Here is a 15,803-nt window from a genome sequence, read left to right as displayed (position 1 = left end):
GTAAGGATACTCAGCCGGTGTGTGAGAATTGCTTGGTGAGGAAAACCTCCCCACATCAGGTGTTAGAAGTAAAGTATTAAGAGTAGAATGTTTGCTCCAGCTGATGTGGTTCAGTGGACTGAGTGCCGGCCTGTGAACCAAAGGGTCGCTGGTTTGATTCCCAGTCAGGGCACGTGCCTGGGTTGCAGGGCCAGGTCCCCAGTGGGGGCCAGGTGAGAGGCAACCACATATTGATGTTTCTCTCCCTTTCTTTCTCCCTCCCTTCCCCTCTGTCTACAAATAAATAAAATCTTTAAAAAAAAAGAGTAGAGTGTTGTGATGAGTAGACAGAAAAGAGAAGAATATCTTTATAAGAAGTCCATGCCAAGAGACAGGGACACAAGGAAGAAGTCCCCACAAGAATGGAGGCAGAGACTGGAATCATGCATCTACTTACAAGCGAGGAGCATCCAGGACGGCCAGGAGCCACGAGGGGGTAGAGAGAGGCAAGGGGGCATCCTCCCCCAGGGCCTTCAGAGGGAGCCCAGCCCGGCCAACACCTTGGCTTCAGACTTCTACCCTCCGGAACCATGACAGAATACATTTCTGTTGTTTTAAACCACCCGCTTTGTGGTAATTGTTTAAGAAGCTCTGGGAAACTAATACAACATGTATTTGTAAAAGGGCTAAAATTGAGAATATATAAAGAACACTGCAACTCAACAAGAAAGACAGCCCAATAGGAAAATGGCTGAAACTGACACAGTTTAAAAAAGAAGAAACCCAAACAATGAATGGAAAGAGGCTTGATTATAGAAACAACCAGAGAAATGCAACTTAAACCCCAATGTTATCCTTCTTCCCCATACCCACTAGAATGGCGAAAGAGAGAAAGACGGAAAATACCAAATGTTAATGAGGATATGGCACATGGGAAGCTCACATACTGCTGGTGGGAGAGGAAGACTATTATTGGCAGCATTCGACTGAAGCTGGACAGGCACACACTCCACAACCCAGCAGTTCCTCTTCCAGGGCATACGCAACAGCGATGCGCCCACGTGTCCGCCAAAGCCACTGTTTGTAATAGCACTGACCTGGAAACCACTGAAATACCCATCACCAGTAGAATGGAAAACAGGTCTTGGCTTATGAACAGAATACAACACCACAGACTGACAACTCTGTGTGTGTGTGGTGTGGGGGTGGTTAGTGGGGTGGAGGGATTGAGCAAAAAAGACAAAGAACTCATGGACGCGGACAACAGTGCAGTGATTGTCAGGGAGGGGGTGGAGCTGGAAGAGGATATGGGGGGATAAATGGTAACGGAAAATGCAGAAAAAATGAAAAAATACAATACAAATAAATAAAATTAAATTAAATTAAAAATATGGTCTAATACCATGCAACAATGAGAATGAATTATAATTACATGTAACTATGTAGATGTATCTCATGACCTAATGATGAAGAAAGGAAGCGAGATACAAAAGAGAAATATTGTAGGATGCCATGGGTATCAAGTATCAAACAAGCAAAACTAGCCTACGGTGGTGGAAGTCGGAACAGTGGTTACCCTTTGGGGAGAGCACTGGGAAGGGAGGCCCAGGGGGAGCCCTGGGTCCTCATGTGCTGTCCCTGGATCTAGGCGCTGGTGTACCCATTCACCCTCCTGAAAACTCACTGAGCTGTACTCTTAGGAATTGTGTACTTTTCTGTTTGTATACTGTATTTCAATAAATGAGTGAAGGGGAAGGAAATAATACGGTAAATAAAACGAAACAAGTAATTCTGCAGTTAAAGAAAGGTTTTACTAGAGCCTTGGCCTTCCCTTTCCCTTCCTTCCTCCTCCCCACTTCAAGGACAATGCAGCTGCTGACCCTGTCAGCCCACATCCCGTTTGCACTGTCTCTGCTCCCCGCTTTCAAACTACACCAGAGCCCCCGCCCACCACCAGACTCTCCAGGGTCTGCCTTGGCTGCCACACTCCCTGGGATCTGAGGTTAAGACCTCTTCTTAGCTTCAATAACTGTATCTTCAAAAACCCTATTTCCAGATAAGTTCACATTCTGAGGTTCTGGGTGGGCATGACTTTTTGGGGGATATGATTCAATAGATCAGTACAGATCTATTAGAAAACTCTCCCACCCTGTAGACTGCTTTTCCACTCTTTTATTAGTGTCTTCTAATGAATATAAGTTCCAAATTTTAATGGGGCTCACTTTATCAACTTTTTCCCTTTATGGTTAATAATTATTGCATTTGTGAGACATCTGGGTCCCTTCAGCCAAGGAGCATGTCTACAAATGGGCTTCTGGTGAAACTCCTCCTTGGTTCTTATACACAAGGCTAGTCTGGCTGGGGCCTTAAATGTGTCCTTAATGCCAGCCCATCACTAGCGACCCTGGATCCCAGTCTGCTCCCTGTGGTTGAAGCCCCTGACCACACCAAACAGCCGGCCGGCTGGGCTCCTGCCGCATGTGTATGGATCACTGAGAACCCTCCATCCCATGTGATCCGCACTGCTGTCAGCATTCCCTGCTGCTGTTGACCCTGTCCCCCAGTTGGGCCTACTGGTCTTCTACGGCCACAGGCACTGGGCTCAGGCAGCCTGACTTGTCTCTGCAGGCTTTCCTTCCTTAGCTGGGTTGCTTCTCCCCCTTCCACTCCCCTCATTATGGACTGAATTGTGTTCCCCCCAAATTCATATATTGAAGCCTTATCCCCTGATGTGACTATATTTGGAAGTAGGGTCTTCAAAGAGGTAATTATGGTTAAAGATGGGCCCTGATCCAATAGGACTAGTGTCTTTATAGGAAGGAGAAGAGATACCACAGATGCACATGAGCAGAGAAAAGACCATGTGAGGACAACACAGCAAGTAGTTAGTGATCTGCAAGGCAAGGAGAGAAGCCTCAGGAGAAATTAACCCTGTGGACATCCTGATCTTGAACTTTCATTCTCTGGAACTGTGTAAAATTAAATTTCTGTTTGTTAAGCCACCCAGTCTGTGGTATTTGGTTACAGCATCCCGAGGTGAGTAATACAACCCACACCCTTGTGAGTGGGCTCCTCCCACCCTCCCTCATATCCAGGGTTGAGTTCTCCTAGAAGCAGATGCTGAGCTTCTGGGAGGAGATCATAGGAACTACACTGGGGTGGGGGTGGGGTGATAGAGGGGAAGGCAGCCAGTAGAGGAAGGTGCTTTATCAAGCAGGTTACCACTGAGGACAACGGGCTCAGCCCTGCCCGAAATCTCTGGACACAGACCGGAGTCCTGCAACTGAGGGCAAGAAAGCCAGGGCCCTCATCCTCCACCTCCCCTCACCGCTGGCTGAGGGCACTTGGACCTGCCTGCCCTGTGCGTGGGCCAAGAGGGAGCCCTAATGTTAGGGTTAGGGTTAGGGCTAGGGAGCCCTCCGATGGAGGATTTAGGTGCACGTGATGATGGCTGGAGGGAACAGTGAGAATGGAAGGGTGAGTGCTGACAGGGTGTGGGCTGGCACTGCCAGTGTCTGCTCCATGTGCACTAGTGGGTCGGGGCAGAATATCCTCTGGTGGGGGACAGAATGTCCCATTATGCGTCTGCAAAGACTCTCCCTCTGGGCTTATGACCCATGGCACCTGCTCAGGGAAGCTTTCCTCCATCCTCCCTTCCAAGCTGGATTGTGTGGCCCTCCTCCACTCCCAGACAACGTTGTGCAGTGTTGAATTACAGAGCCGCAGCAGTAACATCCCTTCTTCACACTCATCAGCTTCCCTGTCCACCTTCCATCCTGGATGGTGTTTTTTTACATTCATTCCTTCACTGACTTGTCCATTCAACAAACATTTTTTTAATGCTCTCTGCATTGTGCCAGATGCTCAGATCGAGAGGTAAACTTGACAGATGTGGTCCCTGCTGTATATACACTGCAGTATATATTTACTAGAGGGAACTGACATTAAACAGAAAACAATTACCCAATAAATGATTAATTATACGCTTAATGATTAATTATACGCTGTGCGCTTTGATGGAGAAGCACAGTGAGCTTGGAGAATGTAAACTGAGGGAATCGGAATGAGGCTAAGGGTTAGAAAACTCTTCCTTTAAAGTGACCTTTGCACTTAGCCGTGAAGCACAAGTTGCTGGTTATTCTCCCTTTGCATGCACTTGTGCATATACATGTGTGCAAGTACATACCTTGTCTCTGCAACTCATCATTCTCTACCCTCCTCTGCCCTGCGAAGTGCTGGGAATATAACCTCCATAAACAGCATCTTCAAGCTTCCGGACCTTCCCCTCTGGCTGCCTCCTAGATTCTGCTTGTCCTGCTCCCTCCCCGCCTGGTCATAGCTCTGGCAGTGGTCTGTGTTTCTCCATGGCCCCAGCTCACTGGGGCAATTCCTTTGCTGCAGCTGCAGCTCTCTCTGGCTCTCTGGGCTCTGTAGCCTCTAATATTATTCTTGCCCATGCCCCTTATGCCTAAAGGTGGTGGTATTTACTTGCTGCACTAGTCTTTGGCTGCCTCACCATCCCTATGTACTCTTGAACACTGCTGCAGATCCCTGTACGCTTTCCTTTTATTAAAGTTTCTTTCTCTAGACCCTTTTGCATTTGTTGTATGGATTCTACTCAGACCCTGACTGGAAAGAAAACAACTAAATAGGACAGAGAAAGCATTCCAGGGAGAGTGAATGCACGCACAAAGGCCTTGTGGCAGCAGACAGCAGAGCATATTCGAGGAACGGAAAGGAAGCCGGCACATTTGGGGCAGAGAGAAGGCGTGGGAGGTGAGAGAAGTGAAATGGGGATGTGGAGGTGGAACAGGCTGTGGCTGGGTCAGGCAGGACCCTGCCCAGCAGCAGCTAACACTTGGGGCTGACTGTGTGCCAGGCACCGTTCTGTGGTGCTCCACCCATGTGAGCTCCTGACACAGCGCTATATGGCAGGTGTGTTTGTTACTAGTCTCTTCTTACCGATGAGGAAACTGAGGCACACCTGGTAATTGGTGAGACCAGGATATGAATGCAGGTAGTCTAGCTCCAAAGCCCATGTTCTTTATCTCCAGGCCCAGGGTTTTATGGAGGCTAAAGCTTTCTCAGTCTGAAGGCCCTCCTTTTTTTTAAAAAAAAAGATGCAAAACTACCAAATGAGGTGCAGAGCTCTGGAAGGGGCCATGCAAGTCAGAGGCCTTGAGATAGCTGACAAACAGCTGACATTTGACACAGTTGGGACCGATGAGACATGTCTGCACAGCAGAGGCGACTGTGGCCGGATTTCCTGTCTATCTCTTCCCATATGCCTGTCCCTGCTAGCATCAGGTGGTGAGAGTTTTGGACACCTGTGCAGAAAAAATTCTGCACGATGCCTCTGATTCTGCGCAAAATGACTTGTTGACCACAGAATAGAGACCCCTAGCAACCCTAATGCTGCCTGTTTCCCTCACCTGGGAAGTTAAGTACAAAATGAAACTATGGGCAGGCCAACTGCCAGAACACTGAAGGAAGCTGTTGCTAGGAATGTTTCTTAGGAAGTCACCACCTGAGAGGTTAAGATTTATTAGAGCCACTACCCCTCCCATACCCTGGACAGGAGTGTATAGAAACAAGGAGTTTTAGTTGAGAATAATAATCTCGATACATGGAAACGAACACAAAACATGCCCCCCTGCAAGATGTATAAATAAAAAAAACCTAGGCAAAAATACAGTTACCTAATCGAGACAAATTTAATCTCAATGGATAATATTTGATTTTTATATACCTACAAATCACCCCTTGCACCCTTTTAATTTAGACCAGTTCCTAGAATTTTAATAGACACCTAGTTACTAATTGGCACCTGAAAGTTTGTGCCCGTATAGCTTCGTTGGCTATCTGATTAATGACCCTCTTGGTCAAAATAACCTTTGTTTAATATGGTTGATCTGTGGGACCTCCTGTACTTTTTGGTTATTTCTTTATTTAACATGATTGATCTATAAAATCTTCTGTACTTTTTGAAGTTATTTCTGTGGTAACCGTTTCTGTTTTAAAAATCACACTATGCATTGAATGTTGTATAACCTCCCCTATAAAAATAAAGATTGATTTTTCTCAGAGAGTCAGTCGGGTCTAGAGAGCCTGGCTGTCCTCCAGCACCTCACCCGGTGTCTCGTTTCGCCTGAGCCGTTCCTCCTTCAGGGACCCGGGGACCCGCCGAGGCTGGACCCCGGCAGGCTTCCTGAGCTTCCAAAAATCTGCACCAACTCTGCCCTACTGCCTCCTATACAGAGTGTGGGTCAAGCATTTTTTTCTTTATCCTAAATGCAAAAGGAAGACATTAATGAGTTTAAGCATGGGAGTGCCAAGATTAGAGGAGGAATTTATAAAGACGACCATGGCTGTTGTAAGGGCCATGGTCGTCTTACAACACTAGAAATGCACTAGAAAGAGACAAGGGGGTGTGTGGAAAACCAGTAAGAAGACTCTTTGTCTTCACAAGCCTGAGCACAGTATTTGGAATCCATTTGTTTCACAGATGTTTTCTGCGTCCTTGCCAGGTGCCCAAGCACTACCTTGGACTCTAGAGGTATGTGGTGGTCCAGACCCAGCCCAGCCCTTATCGAAGCTGAGTGAGTGTAAATAAACCCCTGTCTGCTGTCCCAGTGAGATCTCAGTACAGGCGAGCAGGGAGAGACCGGACGGAGGCACAGTGTGCACTAGCAGGGTTTCCCCAGCACTATGCAGCTCCCTCAAGAAGTATACAGTGTCCTGGTTTAGGTCTGTTAAAAATAAATACAGTCATGCACCACACAATGACGTTTTGGTCAATGATAAACCACTTCTACAACAGTGGTCCCATTAGATTATAACAGACCTGAAGTTTCTATGAACAATGGAAGAATATGGAGCTCAGGGGGATTTTTCTTCTCTGATGTCAGCAATACTTGGGCTGGGCTATAGATTCCCTCCTTCTCACAACACATCCATTTTGAATGCATGTCAGTCAGTCTGACCTCTTTGAGTACAGAGAAGCCTGTCCCAGAATTACATATACTCTTTCTTTCTCTTCTAGGAATACCACAAAGTTCCTTAATCTGACCACTGCTCCAACATGCAGTAATCAAAACCACACTGCCATGACAGCCCCTGTGTTGTTTCTTCACGCTGCTGATGCTCAGGCTGCCGTGCAGCCCCTCCTGATAGTCACTGCTACGGTAATTTATGTCTTACCATCCAGTTTCTCCTTGGTGTTTCCAATCCACCCAGCCCACATCCCTGTTCATGCCGCAGCACTGACAGCTTCAACATTCTATCTCTGACTCCACTGGAAGGAAGCAGGGGGAGTACTTGAGGGATAGTGTTTATAAAGTCTACAGTCCAGCACAGCAGAGATTTTCAACTGGTGAGTCTCAAGAATTTTAAAACATGCAATACCTGACTTTAGTCAGGGGCACTGACCTCTTTTCCCTTAGATTGTAAAAAAAAAAAAAGATAACAATCAACACAATAGCCATCTGGTGTGAATGAATCAAAATTATACTTAGTTTTTGTCAGATCAGCAAAAAATATATTTTTTGGTGTGCCATAGAATTTTAGTAATTTGTTTATGTGTGCCATGAGATGAAAAAGGGTGAAAATCACCCTGATTAGTGTGGCTCAGTGGATTGAGAGCCGGCCTGTGAACCAAAAGGTCACAGGTTCAATTCCTAATCAGGGCACATGCTTGGGTTGTGGGCCAGCTCCCTAGTTGCAGCTACACAAGAGGGAACTGATCGATATTTTTCTCACACATCCATGTTTCTCTCCCTCTCTTTCTCCCTCTATTCCCTTTTCTCTGAAAATAAGTGAAATCTTTGAGAGAGAGAGAGAAAGAGAGAAAGAGAGAAAGAAGGAAGGAAGGAAGGAAGGAAGGAAGGAAGGAAGGAAGGAAGGAAGGAAGGAAGGAAGGAAGGAAAAGAGAGAAAGAAAGAAAAGTTGAAAATCACTGATGTACAATAATACCCTAGGCCTTCACATTCACTCACCACTGACTCACTCAGAGCAACTTCCAGTCCTGCAAGTTCCATTCAAGGTAAGTGTTCTACACAGGTATCATTAAAAAAAATCCTTTATACCATATTTTTATTATAGCTTGTCTATGTTCAGGTATGTTTAGATAAAGAAATATTTACCATTGGGTTACAGATGCCCACAGTATTCAGCACAGTAACACTCTGTACAGGGTTGTAGCCTGGCAACAACAGGCTACACCACGCAGCCTAGGTGTGTGGTGCTACAGCGTCTCGGTGTGTGTTAGTGCACTCCAGAATGATCCCATACCCACAAAATCACCTAACAATGCCTTTCTCAGTGCCTATCCCCATCATTAGTGATGTGGGACTGTAAAAGGAACCTCATTTAAAATGGAGCCCAGAAGCCCCAAAGGGGAGCTCTCACACACTACCACCCATGAGAAGGAAGAATTTCTCCTTGCCCTTCAATCTTCACCTGAACCTCTTTAGCTGGCTGTCTTCAGGTTGGGCTCCTAGTTAAAGGCCAACCAATGAGAAACAGCACACTCAGCCAATGAGAAGCCATTACCCTCTGAAGGCTTCAGAAATAGCCCCTCCCAACTTCCTCTCTTTCCACCCCCACCTCTGTTCTTCCCACCTGCCTACAGCAGTTTGCTAATAGTTTGCTTGTCCTGAACTGCAATTCTTCTGCTATTCCCAAATAAATCCATTATACTGGCAAAATAACTGGCTCTTTTGTTCTGTTATTTATTTTTTTTAATTTTTTTACTGTTTAATTACAGTTGTCCTCATCCCCCCCCCATTACTCTCCCCTGCCCTACCAACCCCCCACTTCCCACATTCAGTTCTCCCCCGACCCCCATTGCCTTTGTCCATGGCTCCTTTATACTTGTTCCTTGACTTGACCCTTCCCCTCTTTCCCTGTCATCCCCTCCTCCCTTCCCTCTGGTCGCTGTCAGTTTGTTCTTTATTTCCAAGTCTCTGGTTCTATTTTGCTCAACTTGTTTGTTTTGTTGATTAGGTTCCACTTATAGGTGAGATCATATGTTATTTGTTTTTCACTGCTTGACTTATTTCACCTAGCATAATACTCCCTAGCTCCATCTATGCTGTTGCAAAGGGTAGGTTTTCTTTCTTTCTGCTGTGTAGTATTCCATTGTGTAAATGTACCACAGTTTTTTGATCCACTCATTTACTGATGGGCACTTAGGCTGTTTCCAGCACTTGGCTATTGTAAATAATGCTGCTATGAACAATGTGGTTCTTTTGAATTGATGTTTCAGGACTCTTATGGTATAATCCCAGCAGTGGAATTGCTGGGATTTTGTTTTTAAAGGTCAACATGTTGAATAGAAACAGGGTGGAATCTAGAAAAGAAAATCATGTTTTCTAGAATTGGAAAAAGGCAAACTCTTTTTGTTTGTTTGTAACCAGTAACTCCTTCTATCCTTGTGACAGTTTCATGAGGGAGGTTTTATTATCCCCCCTTTAATAGAAGGAGACTGAAGTTCAGAGAGGTGAGGTGATTTGTTCAAGGTCCACAGCTAGTAGATGGCAGGGCCAAGGTTCAAAGTCAAGTCTGTCTTATGCCTGTGCCTTGTCCTGCCTCTGAGTGTCTTAAGGTCCTGGGCCCTGGGCCCCCTTCCCTGAGAAAGGAGCTTCAGTGTTTGCTAGACCCAGGAGCCAAAACTACTCTGTAATTAAGAGAGGATATTGAAGCAATAAGGTTGTCGCACTTGTAGAGCTGTTTCTATGAGCTGAAACAAAAAGGGAAATGCAATTGGTCCCATGATCCAGAATATCCAGAAAATAAAACAAACCCCCGGATTCCCGGGAGAAGTGCGGCTTTCCTAGACTCTGCGTACTGAGGGAAGTGTCTCTGGGTAATTCTCAGAAAGTATCACTGGGTGACATTGTGACCCGGCCACACTCACAGCGTCCTGCAAGAGTACATTCCATGGGCTTATCATCATTCAGAAGTTAAAAATAAGAGACTGAAAAATAAGAGACTGTGAGGGTTCCAGGAAAAGTCTGTCACAAGATATTGTTCCCTGCAGTCAGAAAATATAGAGGCCAAAAACCTTTATTAAGAAAAGTGGTAATTACCCTCTGCAAAGAAGAAGCAGAAAGAATACAGGTCGGATTGGGCAGGACCCAAGGGAGGAAGAGAAGCCGGAGGTGGGAGGAAGGTGCATGGATTTTACAAATTAGGGAAACCAAGACTCAGAGAAGTTAAGTGATATATTTCAAGGTCATGCAGCTTATAAAGCCTTCAATGAAGGACTAAACCCACACTCCTCTTGATTTGTTAATGCGTGTTATTTTTCTCCTTCATGATGTGAAGCCATAGCCTCCCAATGCCTACACTAGCTTCTTGTGCAATAATGTCTTCTGCTGTCATTTTTTAAAAAGTTAATTAAATCCAGCGGTGCATGTGTGTTTTTTAAAGTTCAAAACAGGACTCCCAAGAGCTGATTGAGACCACTCCTGGGACACCCTGGTCACGGGCTGCATTCACCCCCCCCCTCCTGCCCAGGCCTCACCTGGGCAATTCAGGGTGCTCCCTGTTCACACTCAACTGTCCTCAACTGAGATGAGAACAGGCAGGATACAGCTACCATCAAAGGAGAAATCACATTTTACTTGGATTGTTACTTGAGAGTGGAAAGTGTGTCCACACTCTGCATACAAATCACATGTATCTCATTCACGGGGGAAAAAAGGTGGGGTCCTTCTACCCCTCAGCCCCAATGCTATCTTCCCCTCACCAAAATGTGGGGAAAGACCAGCTTTCAAGTCAAAGCAGGTCTTTGTTCCCAAAGCAGCATGAAGCAAGTCATGTCACAAAGTGGGACATCACCTTGAAGCCATATCTTCACACAGGAATTAAAACACGCAGGCTGACCCATTGTCCTCCATGCTCATGTCAGAACAAACACCAGTGAGCTCCTGAAAACTTGTTAATCATATCCATAAGAAGTGTGCAAGAAGTGCCAGGATCTAGCAGTGAATACCACAAAGGGGCCCTCTGCTTTTGTTGGATTTTTATTCATTCAGAGTGCTGGGAGTGGGGCAAGCCAAGAGCATCCCCACATGATAGAGAGCTGCAGCTGTTGGCAGATCACCGATCCCCCCCCACACACACACACACAGACAGCCTGTAGGCCCCACTGCAATATCAGCAAGGCGGCCCAGAGAAACCAGCTGCAGGCTAAGGTGCAAGCAGGTGTGTCTGCAGGTTGGGCTTCATGCACCTGGGCTATGAAGGAGCCTGGAAGGCAGAAAAGGGCCAGCTCTAGCTCTGGAGGGAGGTAAAGCCTGCCATTGCCCTCCTCCCAGAACTTCTCCCCCAGCTCAGGGGTGGCCAGGGTCCAGGATGCTTGGAGCTGTTGCTCAGGCCCCAGAAGCCTCCCCTGCCTTGGGTTTAATAGTTTTAATTTTATTTTTCAAATATAGTTGACATTCAGTATTATTCAGTTCCAGTTCTAACTCTATCCCATTATACGTCTGCATTTCTAAAACTGTATATTGCTGCCTAGATCTAGATAAAATTATGTGAAGAAAGTTGGGTCTTAAACTATGTAAGTATGGGTTTTATTTTTTAAGTATATTTTATTGATTATGCTATTATAGTTATCCCAATTTTGCTCCTCTTTATCACCCTTGGCCTGGTACCCTATTCCCTCCAGCATTCCCCACCCTGCTTAGCTCATGTCCATGGGTCGTATATATAAGTTCTTTGGCTTCTTCATTTCCTATACTATTCTTAACCTCCCCCTGTCTATTTTGTACCTACCAGTTATGCTTCTTGTTCCCTGTACCTCTTCCCTTGTTCTCCTCATCCCCCTCCTCACTGATAAACCTCTGTGTGATTTCTATTTCTGTGATTCATTTCCTGTTCTAGTTGTTTCCTTAGTTGTTTTTTTTTTTCCAGGTTCGGTTGCTGATAGTTGTGAGTTTGTTGTTATTTTACTGTTCATAGTTTTGATACTTTCTTAGATAAGTCCCTTTAATAATATTTCATATAATAAGGACTTGGTGATAATGAACTCCTTGAACTTGACCTTATCTGAGAAGCACTTTATCTGTCCTCATTCTAAATGATAGCTTTGATGGATAGAGTTATCTTGGATGTAGGTTCTTGCCTCTCATGCCTTTGCATACTTCTTTCCATTCCCTTCTTTCCTGTAAGGTTTCTTTTGAGAAATCAGCTGATAGTCTTACAGGAACTCCTTTGTAGGTAACTGTCTCCTTTTCTCTAGCTGCTTTTAAGATTATCTCCTTATCTCTAATCTTTGGCAATTCAATTATGATATGTCTTAATGTGTTCCTCTTTGGATCCAACTTCTTTGGGACTCTCTGAGCTTCCTGAACTTGTATATCTATTTCCTTCACCAGTTTGGGGAAGTTTTCTTACATTATTTTTTCAAATAAGTTTTCAATTTCTTTCTCTTTCAATTTCTTCTCCTCCTGACACCCCTAAAATTCAGATGTTGGAATGTTTAAAGCTGTCCCAGAGGTTCCTAAGCCTCTCCTCACTTTTTTTTTAAATTCTTGTTTCTTCATTCTGTTCTGGTTGAATGTTTATTTATCCTTTTGTTCCAAATTGTTGATTTGAGTCTCAGTTTCCCTCCCTTCACTGTTGGTTTCCTGTATATTTTTCTTTACTTTGTACAGCCTTCGCTTCTTCTATTTGGCAGCTGTACTCAATCACTTCACTGATTACCAGTGTTTGAAACTCTGCCCTGATAGGTTGGTATCTCCTTATTGCTTAGTTCTTTTTATAGAGTTTTGATCTATTCTTTAATTTGGTCCATATTTCTTTGTCTTGGTGCACCTGTTACGTTGTAAGGAGTGGAGCCTCAGGCATTTGCCAGGGCGGGGCAACCCACTTCGCTGAATTGTGGCTCTGTATGTGGGGGTGGGTCAGAGAGGGGACAATGCTGCTTGTTCAGCCCTTGCCCTACTTTCAGTCACTTCCCCTACTGCCCACAAATGAATTGCACCCTTCTAGGTGCTCCCTGGTGCTGATTCCCAGTGGGCAGGTTTGTGTATGTTGTACGACCCTGTGGGCCTCTCCAACTGACTCTCCTGTGACACTGGGGGTTTCCCCCACTGCCACAACCCCCACAGGTTGTGAGAGGTTTTGAGGCTTTATTACCCAGTGCTGGAACTCTGGGTTGTGCGGTCTGTCTCATTCTGGAATTGTTCCTCCCAGCTTATCCACATTCAAATGTGGGGTCTGTCTCACTGTTTATCCTCCCACAGTTGTTCCTCCCTGCTCTGCCAGCGCCACCCCACCCACTGGTCTACCAGCCACCACTTTGCTGCACACCCTCTCCACTCTGGCTCCCCATCTCTGTGCCTCCTACCAGTCTCAATGAATGTCTCTTCTTTAACTCCTTGGTTGTCGGACTTCCATACAATTCGATTTTCTGGCAGTTCTGGTTGTTTTTTGTTTTTAAATTGGTTGTTATCCTTCTTTTGGCTGTGTGAGGAAGCAAAGTGTATCTACATATGCCTCCAGCTTGGCCAGAAGTCTGTCTTGGGCTTTTTATAGACTAGACCAGTGACTTTCAACCTTTTTCATCTCATGGCATACAAGCTAATTATTAAAATTCCGTGACACACCAAAATATTTATTTTTTGCCAATCTGACAAAAAAAAATGGGATGGCTATTGTTATGTTGGCTGTTGTCCTTTTCTTATTTGACAATCTAAGGGAAAAGAGATCAGTGCCCCTGACTAAATAGTCAAGTATTGCATGTTTTAAAACTTCTTGCAGCACACTTGTTGAAAACTGCTGGATTAGACACATCCCCTGCAAATGAGGCCAAGTAATAGGAACATTATTTTTCCCTTATTATTGCTGGCTCACCAGGCCGTAAGCAGACTGGCAAGAATCTGAGACCCAGACCTAAGCCTCAGGATGGAGTTGGGCAGTAGCTACATGGAGCTGTTGGCAAGGTGTCTCTTCCCCCTAGCATTCAAGTTTTTCATGTACCTCTGGACCCAGTGCTTCTCAGGGTCACCACGGAATTTCTGGCCCTGCTTGGTGGCAAAGCTGTGAGAAATTGACAGCACACCTCTTGAGACCTGGCAGGAACCTGGAGCTACTGAGGAAGAGGTAGGTGTGACAGCCCATGGAGGACAAGCTGCTGCCCAGTCTCTTAGCAAGTTATTCATATGGTGCCATCTCCTTGTATGTCTGCATCTCTGTTTCAGTGCTCATGTTCAGTCACCTTCCTGTCTGATGGGAGAGGCCCAGTCCTGCCTTTAGGTAATGCTGGATCTCTACCCACAGGGAGGAGTAAGAAAATGCAATGAAAGCCCTCAAGAAAAAAAAGGACACATGCCTCGAGTTCACACACCATACAAAGAAATAAGGCCAATATGGGTTCCAGGGCTGGGAGTGGGCAGCGGGATGGCCTCTTCCAGCCCAGCTCAGAGCTTGGGGTACCAGACTATGGATCTGAGCCTCATGCCTGTGGGAAAAGTTCCTAATATGAACATCACGTTTCTATGGCATGCCACTGTTTATATAGTGGGTTCACACCTCTTGCCTCACGTGAGAGGCAGCTATGAATTTTGGGGATTCCTAGGTGACCTCAAGCCATTCTGGGTCTCAGTTGTCCTCTGCAAAGTGGAGATAATTCTATCTGGCTCAAAGGATGTTCAGGAGAGTTAGTTAAGATAACATTATATAAGGTGGATGAAAAGTAGGTTTACAGTTGTGAGTACACAAAACCCAGCATTTATTTTTATTATTTATTATAGTATTATTTTCCATACAAACAACTATAAACCTACTTTTGCCCCACCCTGAGTGCCCTGAATGGTGCCTAGTACACATTTGATGCTCAGTAAATGATTGCTGACTCTGACTCTTCTTTCTAGTTTTATGGGTGAGGAAGCTGAGGCTCAGGGAGGTGAGGTGAGTTCTCCAGGATCACAGGGCCAGGGATTCCTGACTTCACTCCTCAGTGACCCTGGAGTCTCATCTCCCTGCATCCCACCCCCAGCAGATGCCCAAGGAGAAGTACTAGTTAGTTACAGCACTCTCACCTTGGGGGCAGGTACTCCTATTGGACAGCTAGTAGCTTACCATTCTGTTCTCAGTTTTCTTGGAAATAAAGGTCTTGCAGCAAGAAGAGGAGATGATCACAGAGCCTAAAACATGGGAAGAGACAAGAGCCATGACCTTTCTCAGCCTGCCCTAGGCTCTGGGCTTTGGATATGGGGCCCTTCTCCTACAATAAATACCTTCAGTCCAGTCACTGGGCTACAGCATTCTCCTCTAGCTCCAGACTGGTTGGAACTCCACCCTTCACTGTGCCATCCCAGGCATGCCCTCAGGATGGCTGTGCTACCCAAGAGACCTAGGCTAGGGCTAGAAATCTTATTTGCAGGGGCAATGTAGTGGGTACACAGGGCCAGGAGCAGAAGGCCAGCTATGATGGTCGTGAGGCCTGTCATGTCCTGGATAGCAGGGAAGGAAGCTCAGGGCTCAAAGCTGAGGTGCAGAAAGAGAAGGGTTGGGAACACTGGGCCTGGTTCCTTGAAGCACACTCTACCCTCCCTTTGTCCTTAAGAGAGGAAACTAGGAGGAAATATGTACTAATGTGACCTCTCCTCTACCCCTCCAGGCTTCCTTGGAAGTCCTAGAGGCCTAAGTTCTACAAAGAAGAAGTTGTTCCCCAGCTGAGTCAACTCTGATGGTGCTCTAAGAAAAGGCCAGGGGCGGGGCTGGGGGGGGGGGGCGGTGCAGGGAATTGCCCCGAAGGAGCCAAGTGCAAAAGCTTAGAATGCATAGTCAGGAAGGCTAATTGACATCCTAGCTGT

At 45.8% G+C, this 15,803-nt stretch overlaps 1 protein-coding gene across 1 annotated transcript; it reads right to left on the bottom strand.

Annotated features, from left to right (window-relative positions):
- Positions 1-13,907: 13,907 nt before the first annotated feature.
- On the bottom strand, positions 13,908-15,437 carry CCL24 (C-C motif chemokine ligand 24). Its single transcript, XM_028516385.1, is given in 4 exon segments — positions 13,908-14,025; positions 14,761-14,770; positions 15,027-15,137; positions 15,371-15,437. Coding segments are annotated over 4 exon segments (306 nt in total).
- Between the last annotated feature and the right edge of the window lie 366 nt (positions 15,438-15,803).

This window comes from Phyllostomus discolor, chromosome 3, assembly GCF_004126475.2.
Source record: "Phyllostomus discolor isolate MPI-MPIP mPhyDis1 chromosome 3, mPhyDis1.pri.v3, whole genome shotgun sequence".
NCBI classification, from domain to species: domain Eukaryota; kingdom Metazoa; phylum Chordata; class Mammalia; order Chiroptera; family Phyllostomidae; genus Phyllostomus; species Phyllostomus discolor.
Note: the sequence above shows the minus strand (reverse complement) of the source record. Positions and strands in the feature narration are given on the sequence as shown.